This window comes from Chelon labrosus (genome assembly GCF_963514085.1).
Source record: "Chelon labrosus genome assembly, chromosome: 17".
NCBI lineage: Eukaryota > Metazoa > Chordata > Actinopteri > Mugiliformes > Mugilidae > Chelon > Chelon labrosus.
Genome location: NC_140350.1, coordinates 10,858,025 through 10,881,251, shown reverse-complemented (window position 1 = coordinate 10,881,251; position 23,227 = coordinate 10,858,025). Strand labels below are relative to the sequence as shown.

General features: G+C 40.7%; 1 protein-coding gene across 1 annotated transcript in view; it reads right to left on the bottom strand.

Annotated features, from left to right (window-relative positions):
* Nucleotides 1-2,714: 2,714 nt before the first annotated feature.
* The window catches only part of opcml (opioid binding protein/cell adhesion molecule-like), a 161,904-nt gene continuing 141,391 nt past the window's right edge, over nucleotides 2,715-23,227 (bottom strand). The window contains exons 4-7 of the mRNA XM_084565523.1: nucleotides 6,796-6,933; nucleotides 6,446-6,566; nucleotides 5,357-5,508; nucleotides 2,715-5,055 (exon numbers count right to left, since the gene is read on the bottom strand). Coding sequence (XP_084421649.1) covers nucleotides 4,955-5,055; nucleotides 5,357-5,508; nucleotides 6,446-6,566; nucleotides 6,796-6,933 — 512 coding nt within the window. The 3' untranslated portion in view covers nucleotides 2,715-4,954. The remainder of the gene's footprint in view (nucleotides 5,056-5,356; nucleotides 5,509-6,445; nucleotides 6,567-6,795; nucleotides 6,934-23,227) is intronic.

Genomic DNA, 23,227 nt, shown 5'->3' with positions numbered 1-23,227 from the left:
CTGGACAAATATACAAAAATATGGTATCTTTATTTTACTCGACTGGTTAGGCTAATGGAAACTGATACAGGGTTTTAACGTATTTCGTGTGTATTAGCTTTTGATTTTTGATCTTCTTTCATACCCTTTGACTCTCTCAATTCAAATTATCTTTTATGTTAACTTACAAAGTTCTTGTTTCACATTAAAGGGGAACTACTGTTTTTTACAACCTGGACCTTATTTCTAGCATAAAATACGATTGTTTACTCACCCATATAACGTTTGTGTCATTTGCACTCGTTCAGGAGATAATTAGATCCGCGTATATCCATATAGTGGGAGTGACTGGGGCACCGAAACGCAGCCTCTAAATAACAAGGAGGAATGACATCATCCAGGTCAGAAGACATCATCCGGGGTCTGTAGGTCAATCTACAGACCACGGATGACTATAACAGGTAACTCCGGACTCAACGTGGAATAGCACTAGTGTATCGTAACAAAATATTGGCGAAATAAACGAGTTTCGTGGCAGATAATGTGTTATTTGGAGGCTGCGTCTCGGTGCCCCAGTCACTCCCGCTATATGGATATATGCTGATCTAATTATCTCCTGAACGAGTGCAAATTACACAAAAGTTATATGGGTGAGTAAATGATCGTATTTTATGCTAGAAATAAGGTCCAGGTTGTAAAAAACAGTAGTTCCCCTTTAAGGTAATTTTTATTTTTATTGCATCATCTCAACTATAATGTTTTCATCCTCTTTTGTTATTACATCGTTCTATGTACCCATGTGTTATATGCACTATATCCTGTATGCTTTGCATCCTTTCCACAACAGGTTATTTACTCTGCTTTGAAATTAATAGGGTCTTGCTGTAGTTAGTAGTGACTTTTTTCATAATGTCAACAACAAAAATGAAGTGCCTCTTTTTGTGATTTGGGCACCGTCTCACACGCTTTTATCTCTTTCAGAAATTAGTGAGGCAGTCATGCTTAACACGAGCCGGTGGACCCACAGCAGCGTAATGTAACTCTGCTCGTACGAGTCACCTTTGAGGTTGTATTTTTCTTCATGGCAGGGCAGTCTCCAGCGTCTGTGCTGGCCTCAGAATTGATTTTAGCCAACATCCTACATCACTGATCTCGGTTTCTGTGTACCTGCAGATGCCTCAGATCCTCTCATCACTAACTCCTCACGATTCCATGTTGCCAGTTAAAGTCAAAAGGTACCTGAGCCAGCGATGCTGCAGCCAGGCAGAATGTGGAAATGTCGCCGTTGGGTTTTTTCCATTTTTGGTCACTATTTAGAGTCTTCTTAAGAAACATGTTTCTAGAAATGTTGCGGCCTCATACTAACTGGATGATTACTATATAGTGTATTTGCATAGTACTGGATATATATAGTTTCCTTTGTTACAGTTCCTTTCTGGATTCCAATCGTATTGTGGTGGAGTTGTTTATGTATTGATCCTTGGAGCTATGCTGTTGGGGGCATAAGCTCTGGCCAGGATGTGTCATGGTACATTGGTTTCAGCTGAGAGGCCACACAAATAGTGATTCACAACATCCCCTTTGGAGCACACCTCAGGGGAAGGAGCCACTTTAAAGAGGAAAACAGGGGGTACCTTCCAGGAAACAGGATGGCCGTGGCCTGGCTCAGCCCAAATAAACTGCAGGGCATCTCAGTATCAGGTGGACTGGCCCCCAGCTGCATAAACTGACTTTGGTCAACATTTGTTTTTAAATTTGACCTTTTAATAGAATGACCTGGACTATTATTTGACTTAAGAATATAACATGTTGTTTTATAGGCAGTTTAGGCAATAGGTTTTAGTCAATTTGATACTGTAGCTACAGCGACCTCCCCAGTAATGTAACTACGTACAGAAGTGACGCATACTGCAAGAGCTGTGATTGGTCCACTTGGTAGTAGCGTGTTTGTGCTTTAGTATTTCCGGCTGCTTCTCCATCTCTCCAATTTTCAAATTGATTGTTTTGGATCAATAAAGATGGAACACATCGAGGGAGGGTTAACTGGGAAGGTCTGGAGATGTATGACTCATCTTCAGTGAAATTGTGGCGAAAGTTTCAGTCGCCATTGTTGAAAGTAAAGCAGGAAATGGAAACAAAAATGAACCCGACTGGAAAAAAAGACTAGTGTTTAGGTGGCATTTTTACAGAGCAAGCCAGGCTGATGAGTGCACAAGCATAAATGGCTCGCACCAGTGTAGGCTACGTGCGTAGGTTACGCCATCTATGTCCCCTAAAAGTCTCCACCAACTCCTGAGAAAAAAAAAAAAAAAAGAAAAAAAAAGACTGAATGCGCCACAATATTAATCAGTTAGCCTCTAATATTGTTTGTCTGGTTTATAATCAAAATGGGTTATCAAACGCTTTTGGATATTGTGGCCAGAAAAGAAGAAGACACAGCGATCAGAAAGATGCTAAAATACTCCATGGGGACCTGCATTTGTTAATAATTCAGCAAGTTCCTCACAGTGGGCGACCAATTTCATATAATACACAATCGTTTGAACAAAAATAAACTAAATAGTGACGGTGCTGCATGCCTCCAAAGTCTGACTGGCAGCTTGAATTCCCATTTAACACATTTATGGACATGTTTTTCAATCAAAGGTTATGATGACTATATATCACAATAGTGACTGCTGAATGCCGCGAAAGCCAATTAAGTTGATGTAACCATCAGGCGGATCACACATTTTAAAACTGTTTGGGAAGGGGGGTGTTGAATGGTGCCACCTTCGAAATACCCTGAGAATTAAGCATTTAGGTTGTTTTTAGATTTTTTTTTTTTTTGTGAAATGCATAAAGCTGAAATAGTTTAACCATTGAAAAAGACGAAATAGACAAAAAATACACCTTAAGTAAATTCCAGTATCAGATTTCTTTTAATAGGGATTTGAAACAAATTGGTTCAAGCGTATTGACATCACTATTTATTATGTTAATCTATCTGGGTTGGAAAGGGTGAACAGTAACCCTTAACTTTAAATTTGCAATCATCTGTATCACACCTTCTTGTGTTTTTTTTTTTTTTTTTTTTTGCAAACCCCTAAAAAGTGATACCACATCCTGTGACATAGTCAGCAGCTGACTGGTTTTACCATCATCACAAGCACATAACTTAACATGTGAGTACAACAAAAGCATTCCCACGTACATCAGTCTCATTCCTGTTGTTTTATCTTCAACACACGTCTTTACTCATAGCTATGCACAGGAGTGAACTGGACAATAGAAGAACATCACATTAGCTATATCACTTGTGCTCTCAGAGTATCCTCGCCGCTGGGAATTTCTGACGGAGGCAGAAACATGCCCACCGACCGCGGAACACAACCGCCGAACCCTGCAGTCTCGGGAACAGCGCCTGCTGTTCATCTCAGGGCGAACCGGGTTAAAAACGCACATTCACAACACCTGGAAAAGCTTCATAGCAGCTACACGGAACATTCATTCAGTCTGACTTCTTGTGTGGACAGATGTGAGATGTGAGCGGGTTTTAGAGGAAAATGTTCAAAACCAATTAAGCTGAAGGAGAAGGTCCCTCAGCTTTTCCACCACTTCTATGGATCCAAGTACACATACTAGATTAATTTCCGCTTTTATTCTCATCACAGCTGTGACTGCATGTTTGCTACTGTCTTGTTGTTGTAGCGCGGTACTGGTAATTAAGTTCGTACTTAAGCTCGACTATAACAATAATAAAGTTAGGTTAACAAACGATTAACACCAACATGATTATGATGAGCAGCAACCTGTCTCATTTGCATAAAGGTGTACTGCTCAGCCAAAACAAAAAAGGCATGAGGAAAACTTTGGGTGTAGATGAAAAGCAAAGGCAAATAATTAAAGGTGCTTTTCTTCTTGCAGATCTCCGGGATAATTTAAACCGTATAACGAATTTACACTAGCTGCAACTTCTAAATTAAATCTAAATTAAAAATGTAGTTTGACTAATTAAACATAGGTTAGTGGGTGGTCTAATTAGTGACATGGCACAAGGAGGTGATGCTTGGGAAACTAACGCTCTAAGGGTCCCATCGTCACTCATGTGGCGCGTCAGTCGGGTTCAAATCGGACGCATCTCACTTTGTGACTGTACAGAACGAAGCAGCACACAAACTGGTGCCTCACACGAATGGTTCTCTCGGTTCAGATTGTCAGTATGAATATGCCATGAAGCTGCTATGACTGCTGTGATAAGGTGTTTCGAAAAAAAAATTAAAAATAAAATACCATTTTGAATGTATGCAGTTTGAAAAAAAACAACAGTGCAGGAATTGTCTGTACACATTTGTACATTTTCTACACACACTACGATGGAAATAAAAATTTGGATGCACTATGCTGTAGGACTCTGCCTGAGAAATCATGGTGTACTATTTATTATTTTGTTGCCATAACCGTTTGTCGTGAAGGATCCGTTATTGTGTTTTGCATACGACTGTAAAAATACAGTAAAATCCAAGAATCACGTTGTATTTTTACCTTTTTTTTTGTACTTTACTTAAAAAAGCGTAATGGTATTATACAGATATTGAACAGGACGTGACACAATAATAATAATCTGAATGTACACTTCAATACTGGGCAATAAACAGTCAACTATCAACAGTTATATGTATTTTTTTTTCCTTTTTTTTCTCTTTTCACATACAAAAAGGTTTGGGGGAGACACAAACTCAGTAGTTCTACCATCAAATTAGTGCATGATTCCAAATTTTCCCTTCCTCGGACTGACGCCTCTTACTCTTCGCGAGCCAACAGAGAATAGACTCCGATGCAAAGCCAGAAAGAAAAAAAACCAAAACAAAACAAAAAAGAAAAGAAAACTAAAGGTGAACCACTGGCAATCTTGGATTTCCATTCTTCTTATAGGACTAATAGTCTGTTCTCGCATCCGATGCTGAGCGAAGCTTGAAGGTGGTCACATCTCACATCAGAACTTGAGCAGGTAGAGGCAGGTTACAGTCAGCAGGAGGCATAGGGAGTAATGGGGCAACACGGCAGCCCCATTCACGTCATGCATTGCGCCAGGACCTGCGGGAACATAATGTAACATCTTATGGCTTAGCATGTCTTCCAGTTCAGCTCGATGCCGGAGCCATCAAATCATTCAGAATTAACTAAGATTAGCTGGGCTATTTCCTCAACTAATCAGAGGTTTACATTGATGCTGGAATTGCCATGGGAACTGGTGAATGGTAGAAATAAAAGTGAGAAAAATAATCCACTGAATAACAGCCAGGGGGCGAGTTTCATTTAAGAATGTATATATTTTTAGTTTTTAGTGCATCTGACGATAGTGGAAAAAAGGTTCTATGACACTTTAGATTCTTACCATAAAGGATTATACTGGCATTAGTGATCCCCATGATGTTCATGGCAACACAAGTGTAGTTCCCGTAGTCTTCTTCCGAGACGTTGAAAAAGATGAGCATCGACTGTTTGTCTTGATTTTCTATCTTAACCCCATTAAGTCCATTGAAGAGCCTGTAAGGAAGAGAATGGTAGCATTCAAAGCTCCTGCGCATGAGTGGTAAAGGAAATAAACTGAGTTGCTGAATTACTCTTCCCAGTTGCCTATGATCTTAAAATTATATCTGCATGGAGTTAGACGTATATTTTAGAAACTTGGGCTATGGAAATTTAACACTTTTAATTTAAAAGATTTGTCACTGCTTTAATGAAGTAGCTGTGCATGTATTTATGCGCCTCATCATTCACTGCATGACGAACCCGCCTTCCATTTCCCTCACTGCATCTCCTATTCCTCTGCTGCCGTTTCATTGCCACATTCCGCGTCTGTCATTTATTTTTATCGCCGTCCTCTGTCTTTTTGTTCCCTCTTTTTTTTTTTGTCTTTCGGGACTGACGAGAAACGGCGTTGCCAACGTCAGGGATCATTTAACGGTGAAACGTACAGTAGCCGCACTGTTAAACGCCTCTGTTTATGTAAGCTTACCGGCTCTGAGGCTGCTCATAAACATATTTTCGGCCTTGGGAAAAAGGGGAAAAAGTGGCGTTTTACTAGAATAAGATATGCTCTAAACATTTAAATCCCACACTTCAATGACATAAACCAATTACAGTGTAAAAAAATAAAAATAAAAATTGCCCTTGGTGTCTGTGGCTGTTTTGCAAATGAACTGATTTAAGTTTTTTTTAATTTAATTTTTCCATAATAGGATTAAAAATAGATATGTCGCCCATGCAGAAAAGGAAAATGCAGGCTATGAATGATTATCTCATTATGTCAAAAACGCTATTTTATTTAACTACAGTAAAGCTATCACTTAAATATAATCTAGTCAGGCTTATTCAAAATTAACTAAATCCACAGTCTATAGTAGAATATGTGTCTTTGTGAGTCTGTAATAATGACTTCAAACTATTTTGATGCTCTAAGAATCACAGAGCAGAGACTTGCCTGCGGTCTTCTTTATACCACTCAAAATCTGCCCTTGGGACAGCAGAGGCTTCACATTGCAGGACTCCTTTTTGTCCGACCGGAGTTCCCGTACTCCTTGCCTTGGAAATGAAGGGAGGATCTATAAAACAAGGTGAATTATTATTATTTTTTGTGAACGTAGACAGGGCTCTTTGTGATCTGGTCTGCCTATACAATTACTTTAAATGTGAATACTTCAGACTGGAAGAGTTATTTTTTGGCCTCTCACTTACAAAGCTTTCCTAAGAGAATATTATCAAAACCGTGATAAAGAATTGCTCCACAACAGTAACATCATTATGTAGTTTGAACATGAATGTGGAACTTACAGTTGACAGTAACTTGCACTGTCCTGACATCAGGGTTGGAGATGTCATTAGAAGCGATGCATTCATACGATCCCGACTGCTCTTTGGTGATGGCTGTTAGCTCCAGATATTCTCCCTCTGTCACGAATTTATGGGTGCCTGTGGAAAAGGAAAGAGAATTCCAGTTAATTCCAGTTAATGCTGTTGTGTGACCTGTACTGGCCTTGACAGAAATGCCCCATCCTAAATAACTGATACAGATATAGTATTGAGTTACAGCAGGCATGACAACGCATTGCCAAACAGAGTAGGCTGACCAGAGGAGCCATCTCTCTGAAGCATTTGCTCAGCCTACGCACACAGAGAAGCGTACAAATTGGTACACCGTGACTTGTTTATTGTGCTGTTATCTGTATTTTATAAAGCTATACTGGCGATACGACTGTAGTGATGACAAAGCTGGAAAAATAAAAGTCAATCCACCATTTTTGTGCAGGCTGAAATAACCGAGGAGGTTGGGGAGGATGGATGGGTTAAAATTGGATTTTCCATTTTCTCATGTTTCCATATTTTGTTCTACATTGATCTACTACAGCGAACCAAACTTAACAAGGAGCTAACCAGAAACCAGAGCAAACCACAGCACTGGATTTACACACAATATGCCTTTATATCCTATAGATGACGACGCTGTGAGTAGAATAGTGAGTATTATAGACTTGGAAATACGTTTGTGACAAGCTGAATAGTAGCCTGCTCCTCGTGACATGTGAAAGCAATCAGTTGCCTCTTTAAGCAATACAGCATCATTCAAACACACTGCACTTAGTGGCTTCTTCAAAAGGTAAGCTAAAGATTGACCTTTCACATCTGAAAGACCCTAGGTATCCGCCCCAAAATAAATAAACAACAACAACAAACAACCACAGTAGTGCTCTGTCCCTTATATTGGAATGAGTTCTTTTCTTCTTCTTTTTTTTTTGGTCTAATTGTCTCCAAAAGGCAGACAGCTGGGGGTACGCATTCATTACACAAGGAAAATAAACTAATTGCAGTGAAACAAGCCCACTTGAGTAACACTACAAATTACCTTTGACACCAGCAATGTTAAAAGCATGTTCTTGTGACAGAGAGACCTTAAGCTATTGCTGTGTGGGTGGGAAAATGGATGGGAGCACTAATCCCAATCATTGGAAATGTCAATCCAGCAATATCTCCACATTAGCATAATATCATTATGTTTTCCAAATCCTTAGCCGCTGCAGCTGGCTAACGATTCGCAGGAAAGGTTGTGGGCTAGGGATAATCAGCTTGTTGCTTATAACCAGGGGAGCTGCTCCGGTAGCACAGGTAATTGAGCATTTTCATCACGGATAACTATATTAGGCAGAGTGGTTATGAAATACTGCTGAGTTACTAGCTGGTACTGTGCGACTTCTTCAGCGATTGCCAAGGGTGCAGAGATGTTTACTGCTAGATTATAATTGGATTACCTCATGAGCTTTCAATAGCAACCGGTAGTTTCTTTCTATGTTGCCTTTACAGCATATTGAATTATTGTTTTATATAGTGTACTGAATGATGTGAATGCAAATCTATTTTAATGATTTAAGTTTTTGATCTGTAAAAAAACAACAGATGCTTTGAAAACTAATACCAGATCCAATTTTATTAGTCTTAAAATTCCAGATCTTGGGTCAAATTGGTTTAAAATTTTTGTTTCAGTTTCCCGATGCAATTCTCTTACATCCTATTTAATACATTCAGATTGACAGCCTAAAACTCTGCCAGGTTTTGTCACCACAAATGAAGGCAACTACTGGTTTGTTGGTTTGCATCATTTTTCTGCTGATTCCCCCTCAGCCGACTGCTGAGACGGTGCATGCATATAGTGTGTGTTCGTGTGTGTGCGTGTTTGTGTGTGCTCATTAAATCATTGGTGGCAGTCATGTCTGCATTCAAACAGCAGTTTGTGAACAGGGCAGAATTGAATAGAGCACAATCAATACACTGTGTAGTCTGACTGCGTAACGACTACGTCTCTCAACAGGAATCAACAAAGTGTACTACAGAGTGTAAGATCATGAGCGTGAATGGTTGCGGTTTTACATTATATAACAATAACGCCAATCTAAATTATCCGATGAATGAATATAAAGACGTCGTAATCACCTCACGTTAATTTGGAATGACAAATATAAAAAACAGGGACCATTATCATCAACACCCACATCACCGTTGTGTGGCGCTGGCCGTAATTCCAGCACAGCTTCAGTGTCAGTTTAGCATGACTGGATGACTAATAAGAGAGCCATTAAAGTACCGCATGGCAGCCGGCACAAATAAGCATCTAAAAAACGCTCAGCGGAGCACCTCGGCGATATTAACCATTAGCTTAAGGAGCTCTGCTGCCGAGACGCCTCTCTGTGCCGCTTTTGTATAAAGATTATTGCAGACCAATTACAGGCAGTACAATAGAAAAGATCAGAGTTTGCAGAGTGATGTCAAGGCTGTTAAACAAGCTGAAGAATTGTTGGCAGTTTGTTAAAAAAAAATTAATAAATAACACACAATGGCTGGGAGGCAACAGTTTTAATTTCAAAGTATAAAGTACGGAGTTTTTAAAAGTTCCCACCTTTGAGTAACCTCTGCCAAGACTAGGTCATATCAGTCGTTGTAACACAATCCACCACTGATGAGAAGGTTACAACAACCAAGGCCACTGCGGCTGAAATTGATGTGGCATTGTTTCGCTTCGTTTTTGACGCGTTTAATTAGGTAGAGTCGCAGATGAAATGTTTTAGAAAGGTTCAGAGTTAACGGTGTGAGTCATTGTTGTGAAATGTTTATTCATTTATTTTTTTATTTTTATTAATTTTTATTTTTTTATTTATTTTTTTACAGTTTTCAGGGGCAGTAGCACTCTCAATTCGCAGCCACATAACAGTGGACAAGCTCCAGGATATATTGATGCAAATGAATGGATGGATTGTTTTGCATTGCACAAATAAACAGTGGGATTTGTGTGAGATAATTTTTCCAAAAAAAAAAAAAAAAGTGTTACATGGATATCATCCATGGAGTTACTGTATTCCTTGTATATTTAAAATTGTTCTTGTTTCTTAATTAGACTTACAGTATTTTTTAATGTTTATTGCACCAAGCCAAGACGAATTCCTTGTATGTGTGGCAATAAATATGATTTCATAATATATTTAGGTTAACTCTTGCCAACCTGTCAACTCGTGCAGGTGTTGATACAGCTGATGTTATTCCCAGAACATTTTTACAGGTACTACTTTTGGTTATCCACTGACATTCCATAGCCAAAGATTATGTCCAAATATCTGCAAAACCCAGCACTCTGAATTTACCGTTGACTGCTGCATCACAACGCGATAACAGGCTAAACTTGCACAATTTCTATTGATGTTATGTTGCATTTAGCTCAAAGCAGTCCTCGACTTTCTGGATTCTCCCACCGCAGCTTTCCTTCCAGTTTGATCACTGTGTTACCCACAAACAACTGTTACATAATGCCATACGGGTCACGATCAACCTTGGGTTTCTGCCTCTCAGTCTTTGAATACAGCATGATGTAGGGAGAGAGTCACTTTGCATACACGTCTGCTAGAATGACGCAAAGTGTGACTCACCCCCGGTGTGCTCTGACGTACACGCTACACATGTTTGGGTCGGGATGCGTCACATCTGAAAAACGGGTCCGCGCCTTAACAGTGTGGCCGTGTGTTTTCTGCACGCAGCAGTGCAGTTTATTGTGGGCACATCTTGCAGGGCGAGCAGGAAAACGCAAACGCAGACCTACGGGCAACAGGCTTTGGCACGGAGATAGTAGCTGTGATTCGGGACTGCCGCTGTGCATCAGTTTGAGCAGGCTGTACATCAAACTCGACATTACTGTGTCTACATGAGGAGGCCTTCGTCCACCGGGGCGAAGGAAGAAATCCTGAGGAAAGAGCAACCTGCAATTACCAGTGACTTGTGTGTGATATTTCACTCCTCTATACTTTCATCCTTGTTGGGGTGTGTTGTTTGAGTGGGATGCAAACAGCAGTTACTCTTACTCTCTGTATGAAGAGTTGCAATTTACTGACCTTAAAAATACAAGAATAAAACAAAAATGATCCCTCAAAGGGAACTAGGTCAACTATTCTGAAGCATGTAATCACCAAACGTCTTTTTATTCCATTTGATCTGTGCTAGTCACCATCAGATGTATGGAAAAAAATATATATGAGTCATTGTAAATTCTATTTCATATAATCACTATGGAGTAGCAGTCTCCTAAGACAAAGGACCCGGCAGATAAATCTATTATTACCTCTTATTTCTGCTTATGTACTGCTGCCCACCTGTTCGAACAAGCAGATTGTGTGCGCGTGTGCATGTGTGGTGGAGTGGGTTGACCCTTCTCTAGAGAACGGGAACGTGGAACGAAGTCACTTATGTGAAGGAGTGTCCGCGCCAACAACAGCCAGTGGGTAATTGCAGAGTTTCATGCTTTCCAACCATTGCAGAGCCTCGTGATCATTCTCTAAGCTGAATTCTGCACTCAGCAGTACGGCACTTGAAATGGTCTATGGTCCATTTGATGGCCAGACACAGCAGCTGCCCCACCAAGCACTGTATCTCCCTCAGGGGTGGTTTCCCGCTGACACCAGCCGCTGGCTTTTTCCTCTTCTCCCTCACCTTCCATCATATTCCTCCAGTGCCGCTGCCCGAGGCGTCGGCCCGCGCGTTGAAGGGCACACTAAAGTTTAGTTGCCTCTGCCATCGTCTTTATCTTTTTTTGATGACCTTCTTAGACCACCCTTCACTCTCCTTTCACTTCTTCCCCTGGGAGTGAAAGACTGCTACAGTATGGAGGCCAGTGTGGCCCTATCCTCTGGCACAGTTGGGTCTCAAAGGACCTAGCAAACCTTATACAGCCCCCCCCTCCTCCTCCTACACTTGCACTGGAAGCACTTTCCCCAGATTACACACTAGCTGTGCAATGTCTTTCTCTTTCCCAGAATAGCCGCGGTAGGAGCATTTCTTACACCAAATGTAGAGATACAGCACAAGAATGGTAATTACCGTCTCAGATGTGACAGTGTCAGGAGAAAAGACTTTTCAGTTCCATTATACTCGCACATAAAGAAGTTTCGGGGACTGAGGACCTTTGGTCAACAACAAAAACTACTCAAGAAAAATAGTCAACTGATAATAACTTAAATGAAAATGTTTTATCCTCCCCAATGCTTTTCTTGCCCACAGATGGAGCCATTGGATAGGCAGCACTGATGTGGAACAGCTGCTCAGTGGCATGTATTAGAAGGCAAAATGGCTTAAAATGTATAGCATCTATGGATACATGATGAGTCGTGTAGATTAGCCAAAATCTACATTTTCTCTTGTTGCTGGGTAGCCCCTCACTCCTGCTTTATTTGCGCCGCACTGCAAAGTGACTAATACAGTGCATAGAGTACAGGCCCGGGCAATGCATCCCTTCCCACGTCCCATGAGGCTCTAACAATTACTACACTGCTGCAGAGCTGCTGTGATAGCACCGTTCTCATGGGGTAGAGTGCATTACTGCTGTAGCCACAGTTTTCTGATGTTTAATTGTTTTATGCGGTTGTCGCAGGTGAATTTTTCTGCAAGCCTGCAGTCTACGTAGCAGTCAAACTCCGAGTAAAACTCGCAGAAATGGAAGTACTTTTTCTTCTTGTTGCCCTTTGTGCTGGATGAGGTAAACCTCCTGTATGCTGCTTTGTGTAAATTCTGGAAAGGAATTTAATGAGACCTGCGGTAAATGGGAAAATGTGTTAAGATCACCGAGGGCTGTGGTATAACCTGTTAATTAGCCGTGCTATGGGAATTTCATGCTGGTCCAGCCCTGTCATCTATCAGCTCATAAGTAATTATGTAGGTATTAGACGTTTCTGCAACTCATGAATTGGATACAGTGCCAACATTCTGTGCTAATGTAGGGAGTAGTGCGCGCGTGTGGGGTGCTCCTAGCCATTAAATGACATGAACAAAGGGAAAGATGTCGGGCGATGTGCTGGATTTCTGATCCGTGGCTGCTTCCACTTGCAACTTACAAAATTTAAAGGATCTACGGTTTGGTGCCAAATACCAAATACACTTTAACTAAGACAACGACGACTAGTACGATTTGTTGCTTTGCTCTGTAGTAAACCCAGTTTAACTTTTATATTTGAGACTAATTTGCAATAATTCCTGGATGAATTAGATAAATTAGATAAATGTTGTTCATAACCATCCATCCACTCGTTCATCTATATCGCATCTGGGCGTGATGTGTGTGTAACATCATACATTAAACTTAAAGTGAACATTGTGTAGTTTGCCTCGAATATTAAAGAATCAATTTATATGTGAAATGCCCTTACACGTTGTTTTAATTATGCATTAAATAAATGGTTCTTGAGACCAGCAGCCAGTCGAGGTTTTAGCCTGAAAGATGTCTGATTCTGGATAAAATAAATCTCTGGACTATCATGAGTCCACTTGCATCTTTATCATTTTTGACAGGTTGATCCCAGATCATTGCTTTTCACACACTGGTTGAGTAAAAACATTCAGCCGAATGAAACTGAGTGAAATAATTAAGTCCAACTTTGCGCAATATAGCCCAAGGTCACTGGGGAATTTAACATTTGAAGGTTGACTAACACATTACTATAGTGATGTTCATTTGGTGACAAAGTGACTGTGAGCGGTGGATATGCACAGATTCAGAACGCTCGTTTGAATAATCCGTTAAAGGGGGAATTGACCACTAACTACAAGAAATTGACCTGACGCCATCAGGAAATCAATTCACCATTGAGACTATGTCAGTGCTGCTTCCACACCCAATGAGGCCTACTCCTTACTGTCAGGAGTGGTTTATCTGAGACGAGACTGCCTTCTGTAAGAGAAAGGAATTCACACACACACACAAAACCTCTGGTTTAAGCAATGTTCACTTTAAATTCATATGTGCAAAATAAATAACAGTACAACGTGTGTTTTCCTATTATGTGATTATCATATAGGACAAACATGAACTATCTTTGCAGCTCGACAGACATTTTTAAAGATACATGTGTCCTTTGCCTGAGAATCAAAAATCAGATTCATGCAAAATAACGCACTCTGCTTCTTAATCCACAATTGTCCTCAGGGTCCTTAACCACACTGTTAGGACAAGGCTGAGTCACATGATTCATGTGCGCATTATACTGCATTATGCACACATGGATCGTGTGCATTTCATAATGGAACAAATTGGATAATAAGCAAATGTTAGTAATCTGATTCTTTTCTTGCCATTCTATCAACGCAAGGACTGCGATGAATACGGCTACACTGAAAAGTGTCACTTCGTCTCTTTAACAATCTATACCTGAATGGCCATGGTGACTGGAGCTGGGCCATTTTGTCCGTGGCATCATCTCCCTTACAGAACTTCCTACGGTGTGAGCAATAAGTGTGTGTAGGAAGTCCATTCTAACATAAGGCCTTTGTTGTTTGACTATAGACGAGAGCAGAGCCCTTCACTCAGATTCCACACCGCAGCTGTAGTGTGAGTTCAACAAAACTGGGTCATCACGTAAAGCGGTGCAGGTTAATAAAAGATCAACATTTCTGATGCTGCAGACAATAGTGGAATGACTCTATTCACATTTCTTAACCTTCGGAAAAATGTTAAGGTGATGTTACAATAGATTCTACTTGACCAGGCTCTGAATGTGTCCTATGGTTGCTGATGAAAATAAAGGTTCAAGACTGACCTCTGAGCCAAAGGGAACTATTAACGTAATTTTCCTTCTCCTTAAATAAAATCATGTCCTAAAGTCTATGAATGTTTCAACTAATAAATATCACCCTGCTTGCCAAGACGGTTGCTCTGGTAGCGATTCGCCGTGCAGTATACTGTATGTCAGATTCAACTAGACACACAGAAAGATAGCTAGACAGAATGCTGGCTTATCAAAATCTGCAGTAAAAAAAAACAATCCGGTCTGTGATTTCTGTTGACTTCCTGCAGAAGCTTCTGATCTGATACAAGGATGTTTGTTCTTTTGTCCCTTGCCTGGTTGTAGAGTATTTTGTTCCAACTTAGGCCTATTTGTTCCTAAATTTATCTCAAAAGTGTTTCTGATGAATGGGTCGAAAGATTTAGTCACATCATGTCACAAAAACTGATGTAATCTTCACCTTATTGGTCCGTCTCATCATCGCCATTGTTGTTTCTGCTCGGTTGCAAAAATATAAACCCGGGCAATAACTTGACTGCAGGCATCTGTTAATACAGAGTAGGACTGGACCAGTGTGTTTTAAAACCTGGAAGGAAATTGAATGTGCTGTTGAAAACTTTTTAGTTTTTTGGGTTGTTGTTTTTCCCTTTCTCCCAAAAGTTAAACTAATTCCAATTTCCAAATAGCTATTGTTCAGGAAGTTCTCAGGGATGAAATGAAGCGCACTGTGATCTGCCTTTCCACAGCAAGGGCCAAAACTCTGGAAATATTACACAATTGAATCTGTTGTTGCGTCAAAGTGGGACAGTTAAAAATTGTTTTTGAATGGCATCCTCGGCAAAAAAAAAGAACAAAGCCCGGACTCTGGCAGCAGTCCATCGATTCTAAAATATCCCCAGGCTGCTCAGTCCTGATTACTGCTGGCCACAGACTACTGTACAAGCAAAACATCATGTTTGCAGCTTCGGGTTGTAAAACTGTGCAGCAGAAAATAGTGCACTTGATCAATAAGCAACATTCAACACTACAAGCCCCATGCTGAAAAATCCTGAGCCTTTAGAGAATAATACCACCAAGGCAGGGCCTTTTTTTTTTTAAGAATGTAAAACTATCCCCGTGGAGAAACGCAGCTTCCCAGGTTCTTGAAATTGTCCCTGCTCCCTGGGGACTTCCCAGTTCCTGTATAAAATCCTAATAAGGATGGAATCTGTATGTTTGAGCTCTGTGGAAGTCTATTCAGCCTCATTAACACAGACTTCAGGGTGTGTAAACACTGACAAAAATAAAGAAAATTAAACTCCACAAGTGAATAAATATTAAATTAAATAGTTTACTGTGAATAAAAATGGCCTTGAAGCTGGACGTGCGTGTTTGGTTGCGTAAAAAGCGGCGGGAAGGTTTGTGCGCTGGATTGTTGCATGTACACAATTCATTTCTGGTGAGTCTAATTGTAAAAAGAGCTGAAAAACAAACAAAAATTTAAAAAATAAAATAAAAAAGCAGAAAACCATGTGCCAGAGGGCGCAGAAGCTGTCATCCGGGTCTCCTAAAAACCAAATAGCTAAACCTATACTATTTTCTGTGTTCGCTTTGTTGATTTATTTAAAATTGGATTTTTTTTTGCGGGGTAGGGGGGTATTTGGGAGTCTCACGCTCCTTGTCCTAATATGTTGTCTTGCTAGAGCCGCGACAGAGGTGGCAAGTTGAGGCTCTTTAATTTCAACCCTGCCCAGAGAAAAATAAGCAATTGTTGAGGCTTACGTAAACACACGAAAATGAACAAACGCAAAAATGATGAAATTTAGCTCTTATGTCCATGTTTCAGAAGTTCTGAACTTAAAATTAACAAAAAATACGGGGTAGAGCACAGGTGTCAAACTGATCCGTGAAAGGGCCATGCGGCTTCAGGTTTTCATTCCAACCATGCAGCAGCACACCTGACTTGGCTCAATCAATCAACTGAACTGCCTTCACGCAGTCATTTCAGGTGTCCTCTTGCTTGATTGGAACAAAAACTTGCCAGCCACACCCACTGCATGGGTGCTGCATGGTTGGAATGAAAACCTGCAGCCACATGGCCCTTTCACGGATCAGTTTGACACCCCTGGGGTAGAGCTTCACAAGGCCACCTGAATTTGACATTTTTTTAAAGAAAATCCTTGGCCAGGTTGCTAGGTTACGTTACAGACTTGTACGCATGTCATTTTAACACTGAGCGCCAGCATTTCAGGGTTTTTATGTCACATTTAGCAAGCAGTTGATTACTGTGCGCAAAGCCTGATGTTTTGATGGAATCCGCTGTCCCATCACTCAGGATTCCCGTACTCTGTACCAGCTTGAGAAGCTCCCACCGGGCCAACTAATAGTCAGCAAAGTTGTTACCTTTCTACTACCGCAACAATATGCATCGTCATATATTATGCAAAGGCTGTTTTGTCAGCTTAAAAAGGTGAAGAAGGTATTGGCCTTCTGTTCCCGCCAGCCATTTAATTCCTGTACGACTTGTGCCATATGCCCTTTAAAGCTCGAGTGATCGCTTAGCATGCACCCTAAATATTAACCACCACGGCTTCACTCAGTTGCCATCTGTTGTGTGTGGAAAGGGACGCGCCCAGATTCACCTGACTTTGGAAACTAAAAGTTAAGTGATAAATGGCTAATTCAAACACCTTTCATGGTCCAAACTGCTTTGCTTTTGTTCCCCTGCCATGGGTATGACTGGTCATTTCTGACCTAGATTGATATGAAGTATGTGACAAACTTAAGATTTTGGCTAGTATTCCAAGTATACATCTGTATGTTTGGAACACTGGTAATATTTAAGCATGGTAAAGCTATCTGGCGACCTGTCGAGGGTGTACCCCGCCTCTCGCCCGATGACAGCTGGGATAGGCTCCAGCCCCCCCGTGGCCCTTCATAGGACAAGCGGTTACAAAAGAAGAAGAAAAGAAGAAGAAGATAAAGCTATCTGTGTGATACACACTGTATCCCACAATCCCACATTCCTCCAGTTTAGGGATTATATGCAAAAATAGCACACTCATAAAAAGATCCGTGCACTGCCGGGGAGACAAGTGAATACAAATATAAGTACATCAAATTGCTTTGGTACAATTTGTTATGAATAAAACAGATCATGTACAGCTAAAATAGTATACTCTTGCAGTTTGATGATGAGGCTTCATGGCAAAAAGTCGAAGTCCTGAAACTATAATTACTGGTTGAAAATATCCTCCTTATTATTATTATAATTATTATTATTATTTTTGGCATCGCAGAGAAAAGAAGACTTATAGAGCACATGGAAGCAAATATATACATATATATAAATCACCCTATCAGTGCTAAGTGGTGATTCTCAGTTCAGAAGCGGTACCAATAACAGTAAGAGGTGGTTTAGGCTTCTGCGTCAATCTGACGCCATAGCCTGCCGTGCACCTCCCCGGAAATATGACTACGCAGACCGCAAGAGCTGTGATTGGTCTGCTTGGTAGTTGCGTATTTCCACCTAGTATTTCTGGTTACGGGCGGCACGGTGATGTGGTGGTTAGCACTGATGCCTCAAAGCAGGAAGGTTCTGGGTTTGAATTCATCAGGTGACTAGGGCCTTTCTGTGTGGAGTTTGCATGTTCCCCCTGCGTGGGTTCTCGCCAGGTACTCCGGCTTCCTCCCACCATCCAAATACGTGCTCGTTAACTGGTTCTAAATTGGCCATAGGTTTGTCTCAAGCGAAGAAAGATTGACTGAGGAGGTTTGAAAGTACAAGCATTTGTACGATTCGTCCTCACAGAATTACAATGATAGCCAGATGGCTGCTAATTCCCCGGGGAACATTTCTACCAGCACTGGCATGGACGTGACGGAGTGTTTAAAAAGATGGGATCAATACTTCTCAACCGCAAGAAACTCACCTCCAAGAGGGGGGACCCAGGTGGCAAAAGGTCCCAACAAAGTATTTCAACTTTCAACTTTAACTTCTTTGTGTGAAAGTGCTTCTGTATGCTCCGCCGACTGCAAATACTTTCCAGTAACCACAAACCGTTTTTCTCATTTCCATCACTCTGTCTGTACACATGGAATGTGCATGTTACATGTGTGTCTATTTTTATTATTATAGTGTGTCTCTTATGTCTATTTAGCATAACGAATATGATTTATTCTTTTGTATACACGGTCACTACAGGATTGCACCGCAAGTGCATCCACCTTCTCCATCTTCAGGAACCTCGACAAACCCAGCCTCAGAGGAGTCACTGGAAACTTTGAATTATATGTACGGTGACTACCAGCAGCCTGCTCGTCTGCCAGCAGCCTGCTCTACTCCTGTGTTCCTCAGCCCATCACCTGGGCGGTGTTCTTCGTCTCCCAGCCCAAGGATGGCAAAGAAGAGGAAGAGGCAAGAACACAGAAGTATTCTGAGGGAACTCTCCCACCTTCAAGAGAAAGACAACATTCTTGGGGAGGGACTTGAGACACTTGAGAACACAAAGGATGATGTTGGTAGCTTTTGCCAAATGGTTGGACATTCTGCGCAGGATGACACAGGAGCAAAGGTTACGTATCTTGGACATAAATGATTATGCTTTGACAGGACAGATATTTAACTAAGGTTGATTAAGAAAGAAGGCAATGACAAGAAAATGGTATGAGAAGGAGCCCTCAAATTTAGAACAATGGCTTGAAACTATAAGAGAGATATGTATTTCAGAGAAAATGACCTATCAACTGAGAGTGAGAGAAAATGTTTGAGTTAAAAATGGAAGATTCATAACAGAGTGGAAGACATTTGTGGACCTACCAACATGTGACCTTTAAGATAACGTCTTTGTATAGACCCTTCTACAACACTGGACTCTGAACCGTGTTTACTTTGTTTTTTGAGTTTCCTTTTACTTGTGTTTGCCTTCAAGAAAACCCAAGAAACACCAAAGTATAATAATAAAAAGTCAAGCAGAAAGAACATACAAAATGAATCTAGATGTGAGAATGTAACTGCTATGTGACACCTGAACTCTTATGTCAGTGTTTGGGCAGGTTCTATTCTGTTGACCCCAACTGGTGTTTTGTTTTAGTCTCAGAAAGAGCTACTGTGACCTCCACTGTGTCCTCTTGCTGCAGTGTAAACTGGGTACAGTACTGTAAACAGACTGCACTCAGTGCCTTTTTTCACATTTATTTATTTTTTAACTTCCTTTTTTGTTATATTTTCTTCCCTGTCAGTCTTGCTGACTAGTCCCTAATCACTGGAGTGCTGTGGATTGTGTTTCACTTGAATTAAATTCACCATTATTATGGTATTATTTTTATTTAACCAGGAGGATCTCATTGACATTAAGAACCTCTTTTTTAAGGAAGGCCTGGCCAGGATAGGCAGCAGCAAATACTAAACACAGTTACAAAATTACGGTTTAAACACAAAGGGAAAAAAAGCAAATTTACAAGCAGAATATAAAAAACAAGAGCATATTGTGGAGTCGGCCTCAAGTACTCTCAGTTTAGATTTTCGCAAACGAGCCGCCTCTAAGAGGGGAGTCTTTGTAGGCAACGAGAAAAGCTGATTCCCGCCGGGGACAGCTGACAATCCAAAGACAGCAAAAGTAGTGATCCAGGCCAGGTACACGCAGAGTGACAGAGAGAGGGGAGTCGGATTTAAATGCTAGTGCGTCAGGAAGAAGTGAAGAAATTAGTAAAAACTGGACACCCAAGCTGAGGCATCTGGTATTTCTTGAAGACTTGTCATAATGTTAAGACCATAACCTTTATTGGCCTGTACTTTTTAAGTTTATGAAAACAGCTAATGAAAAATTGCTTAACACACAAACCATTCAAATTCGCTAAATCAGGATAATGCGGGAGCCGTTTGAGAGCCATAAGAGCTGGCTCTTCTTGTGGAGCTGAGCAAAAAGAGACGATTCTTTGAAAAGAGCCGGAATTCCCGTCACTAGGATTTAAACGCGCTCAATGAAATAAACTCAGTTTCCAGTTATTCTGCAACATACTCCATGCAAAAGGTGCAGAGTGGACAAAAGCCCTTTTACCCAATTCAGGACAGGCAGAACGCAACAAATGATCTTGTGCAGGGAGCAGCACTTATCTGGGCAATTAAGGTACAAACGTAGGAAGGCAATAGTCCAAGTATTGCTTTATATATAAAAGTATACCAGTGACTGATCCTTCAGGTGGCCAGAGCAGGCCATCCCACCTAGAATATAACTCACAGTGGCGTGTCAACACTTAACAATTTATAATGAACCTCAGAGAAGCATGGTAAACAGTGTCAACCCTTCGAATTGACCAGAAGAACTCATATAAAAAAAGATCTCTATAATCTAACACAGATATTTAAAAAAAAAAATGACATTTTGTATTAAAAGCAGTTTGTAGCTGCACTTCAGCCATTAGCAGTCCAAAGTGAAACTGTTGCTGCGCACAGCATGCAAGATTTATTTGTGCTGTGATTTCAAAAAGAATATGTCATTGTTTTCAAAGGCGAAGTCTGAGAGTGTTATGTTACGGTGAGGTAGGACGCAAACTCAAGACACGAGGGGGTGGACCGAACAGGAAACAAAAGAACTTTAAAGAAAACTAATAAAATGTGGAACAAAAAGCGCTGCAGGGTAGACAGGTAAAACCCCAAACACAAATTCAAAAACAGTGAAATCTAATAGAAAGAGAAAGCAAGAATCAAGGTATGTGAGACTAGGGAAAACAGGTTGGAAACGAGGAAAGAAACAGGTTAGTCTACAGACAGCTTGACAAGGAACAAAGAGAAAGGCAGGACTATATACACACACACTGCTGGGGGGGGGGGTGACAAGACACAGGTGAAACTAATGAGGCCGGAGCACACAAGGAGAAACCAATCAAACAATCAAGGGGGGAGGGGGTACAGGAAGTAAAGCAGGACACGAAACACCAAGGAAGAGCTTACAGAATAAAAGTAGGTAACACCAAACAGGCTCACAGATGTTGCCTATACCTCTTTCCTTCAACACTTGATGTAGATTCTTAGAGTTTACAGGTGTCTGGAGTATCTTCAAAGTCAAAAAGAACCACTGGAGAAGTCAAAATCTGATGTAGGCAGAGTTTACTCTTAAGAAGATACAAACTCGAGTCTGATTCAGGATGCCATGTGAGTACAGACTGAATCTATGTTGTCAAGCATCTGCTTTTATATTGTGTGGTGCTTTATTAACATATGGGGCTGGACACGTCCTCCAAAGACAATCGTGTCTCCTTCTATCATGTTTGCTCTCCCTATGGACAATAAGTGTGTCTAAACATGAACCTCACACCCCCTAGCAGTATGCATTACATCCATCCTTATATGTTTCCGTGTTCATTCCTTTACGCATGTGTATCTTTTTTAAAAAGGGGTGCAATTCCATACATGGTTTTGGTTGGTTCTGTACTTCACTCTCAATGTTATTCAGAGTTCAAGTTGATATCCCAGCTGCTAGTTGAATGCCACTTAGCTGTCAGTTAGGTGTTGGTTGACTGTGTCCGTCCCTCATTACATGAATAAATGCTCAAACCCTACTACTGTGGTTTCTAAGTTACCCATCAAACTTTAATCACATCTGAATTTTCTCAGAAATGCAATGATTACTGGCGCCAAATGCAATGTGAGTCCTCACAAGGAACAAAGGGAATCGCATAAATGTTAATACAAAATAAATAATATTTCAACTGCAGTTAAACGGCTTCAGAAAGCTTGAATCTGTTTGGGTTACAAAAGGCTTCGGCGAGTTCTAGGCCTTTACTTGCAGACTTATGGTTTCCTGTGATTAGAAACTTTAAGAAAGACTTTCTCCATGTTAAGGTGTCATCTTATTAAGGTATTGCTGAATGGAATTAATTGGTGGATGTGAAGGTTTTTTTTTTTTTTCTGTCAAACTGAGAAACTCACAGAAAACTTGTGTGTGAAAATACAGGACAGGGTTTTTACACCTATCTGATGTTATTGGAGCTCCCTTTATTATTTAAATACGGACTCATCTGAGAATGTATAGCTTTGCTTCATTTGGTTTTGTCCTTAATTCTAGGTTTGTGATCCCTTTTTATTGAATTGTCAAGTTACCATACTTGTTGGATTTAGAGAACGAAGTAGACTGTAGAATTTGTTTATTTTTAGTGTGAATGTTTGAGCTCATGTAGTTTTGCATTATCTTTCTTTTTATTTTATTTATTTTTTCATTTGAATGCAGTCATAAGGAACTGAAAACATATTTTTGCACCATGATTTCACTGTGGAGCAAACGCTGTGCCAATCAAACCGCCACTATTTTTTCCTCACAGACAAGCTGAGCTTCAGTCACAAAAAAACGTGAAAACTGAACTAGATTAAATATTAAACAAAGCCTTCACCTCTTACGTGGGTTCAAATTCAAAAAGGTCACGCGTGTGCCTCATCATTGTCCTCCGCTGCCGTCTGTTTTCCGGCCTGCTCCCTTTGTTCAAACAGTCCGAATTCCGCGCGTACACACAGTCCTGCGGTTTATCGCTAATTAACGCTGACATGTTACAGAGTAACATCCACGCAATTATTACATTCCCTGGTGTAAGTGACTTCATATTAGGCTATCGACCATTGCTGCTGGCAACACCTAATTGTGTTATGATGTGGGATCAACCCTGGATGCGATGCACAGAACAGGCGCTCCTGAGACAATTGTGACCTC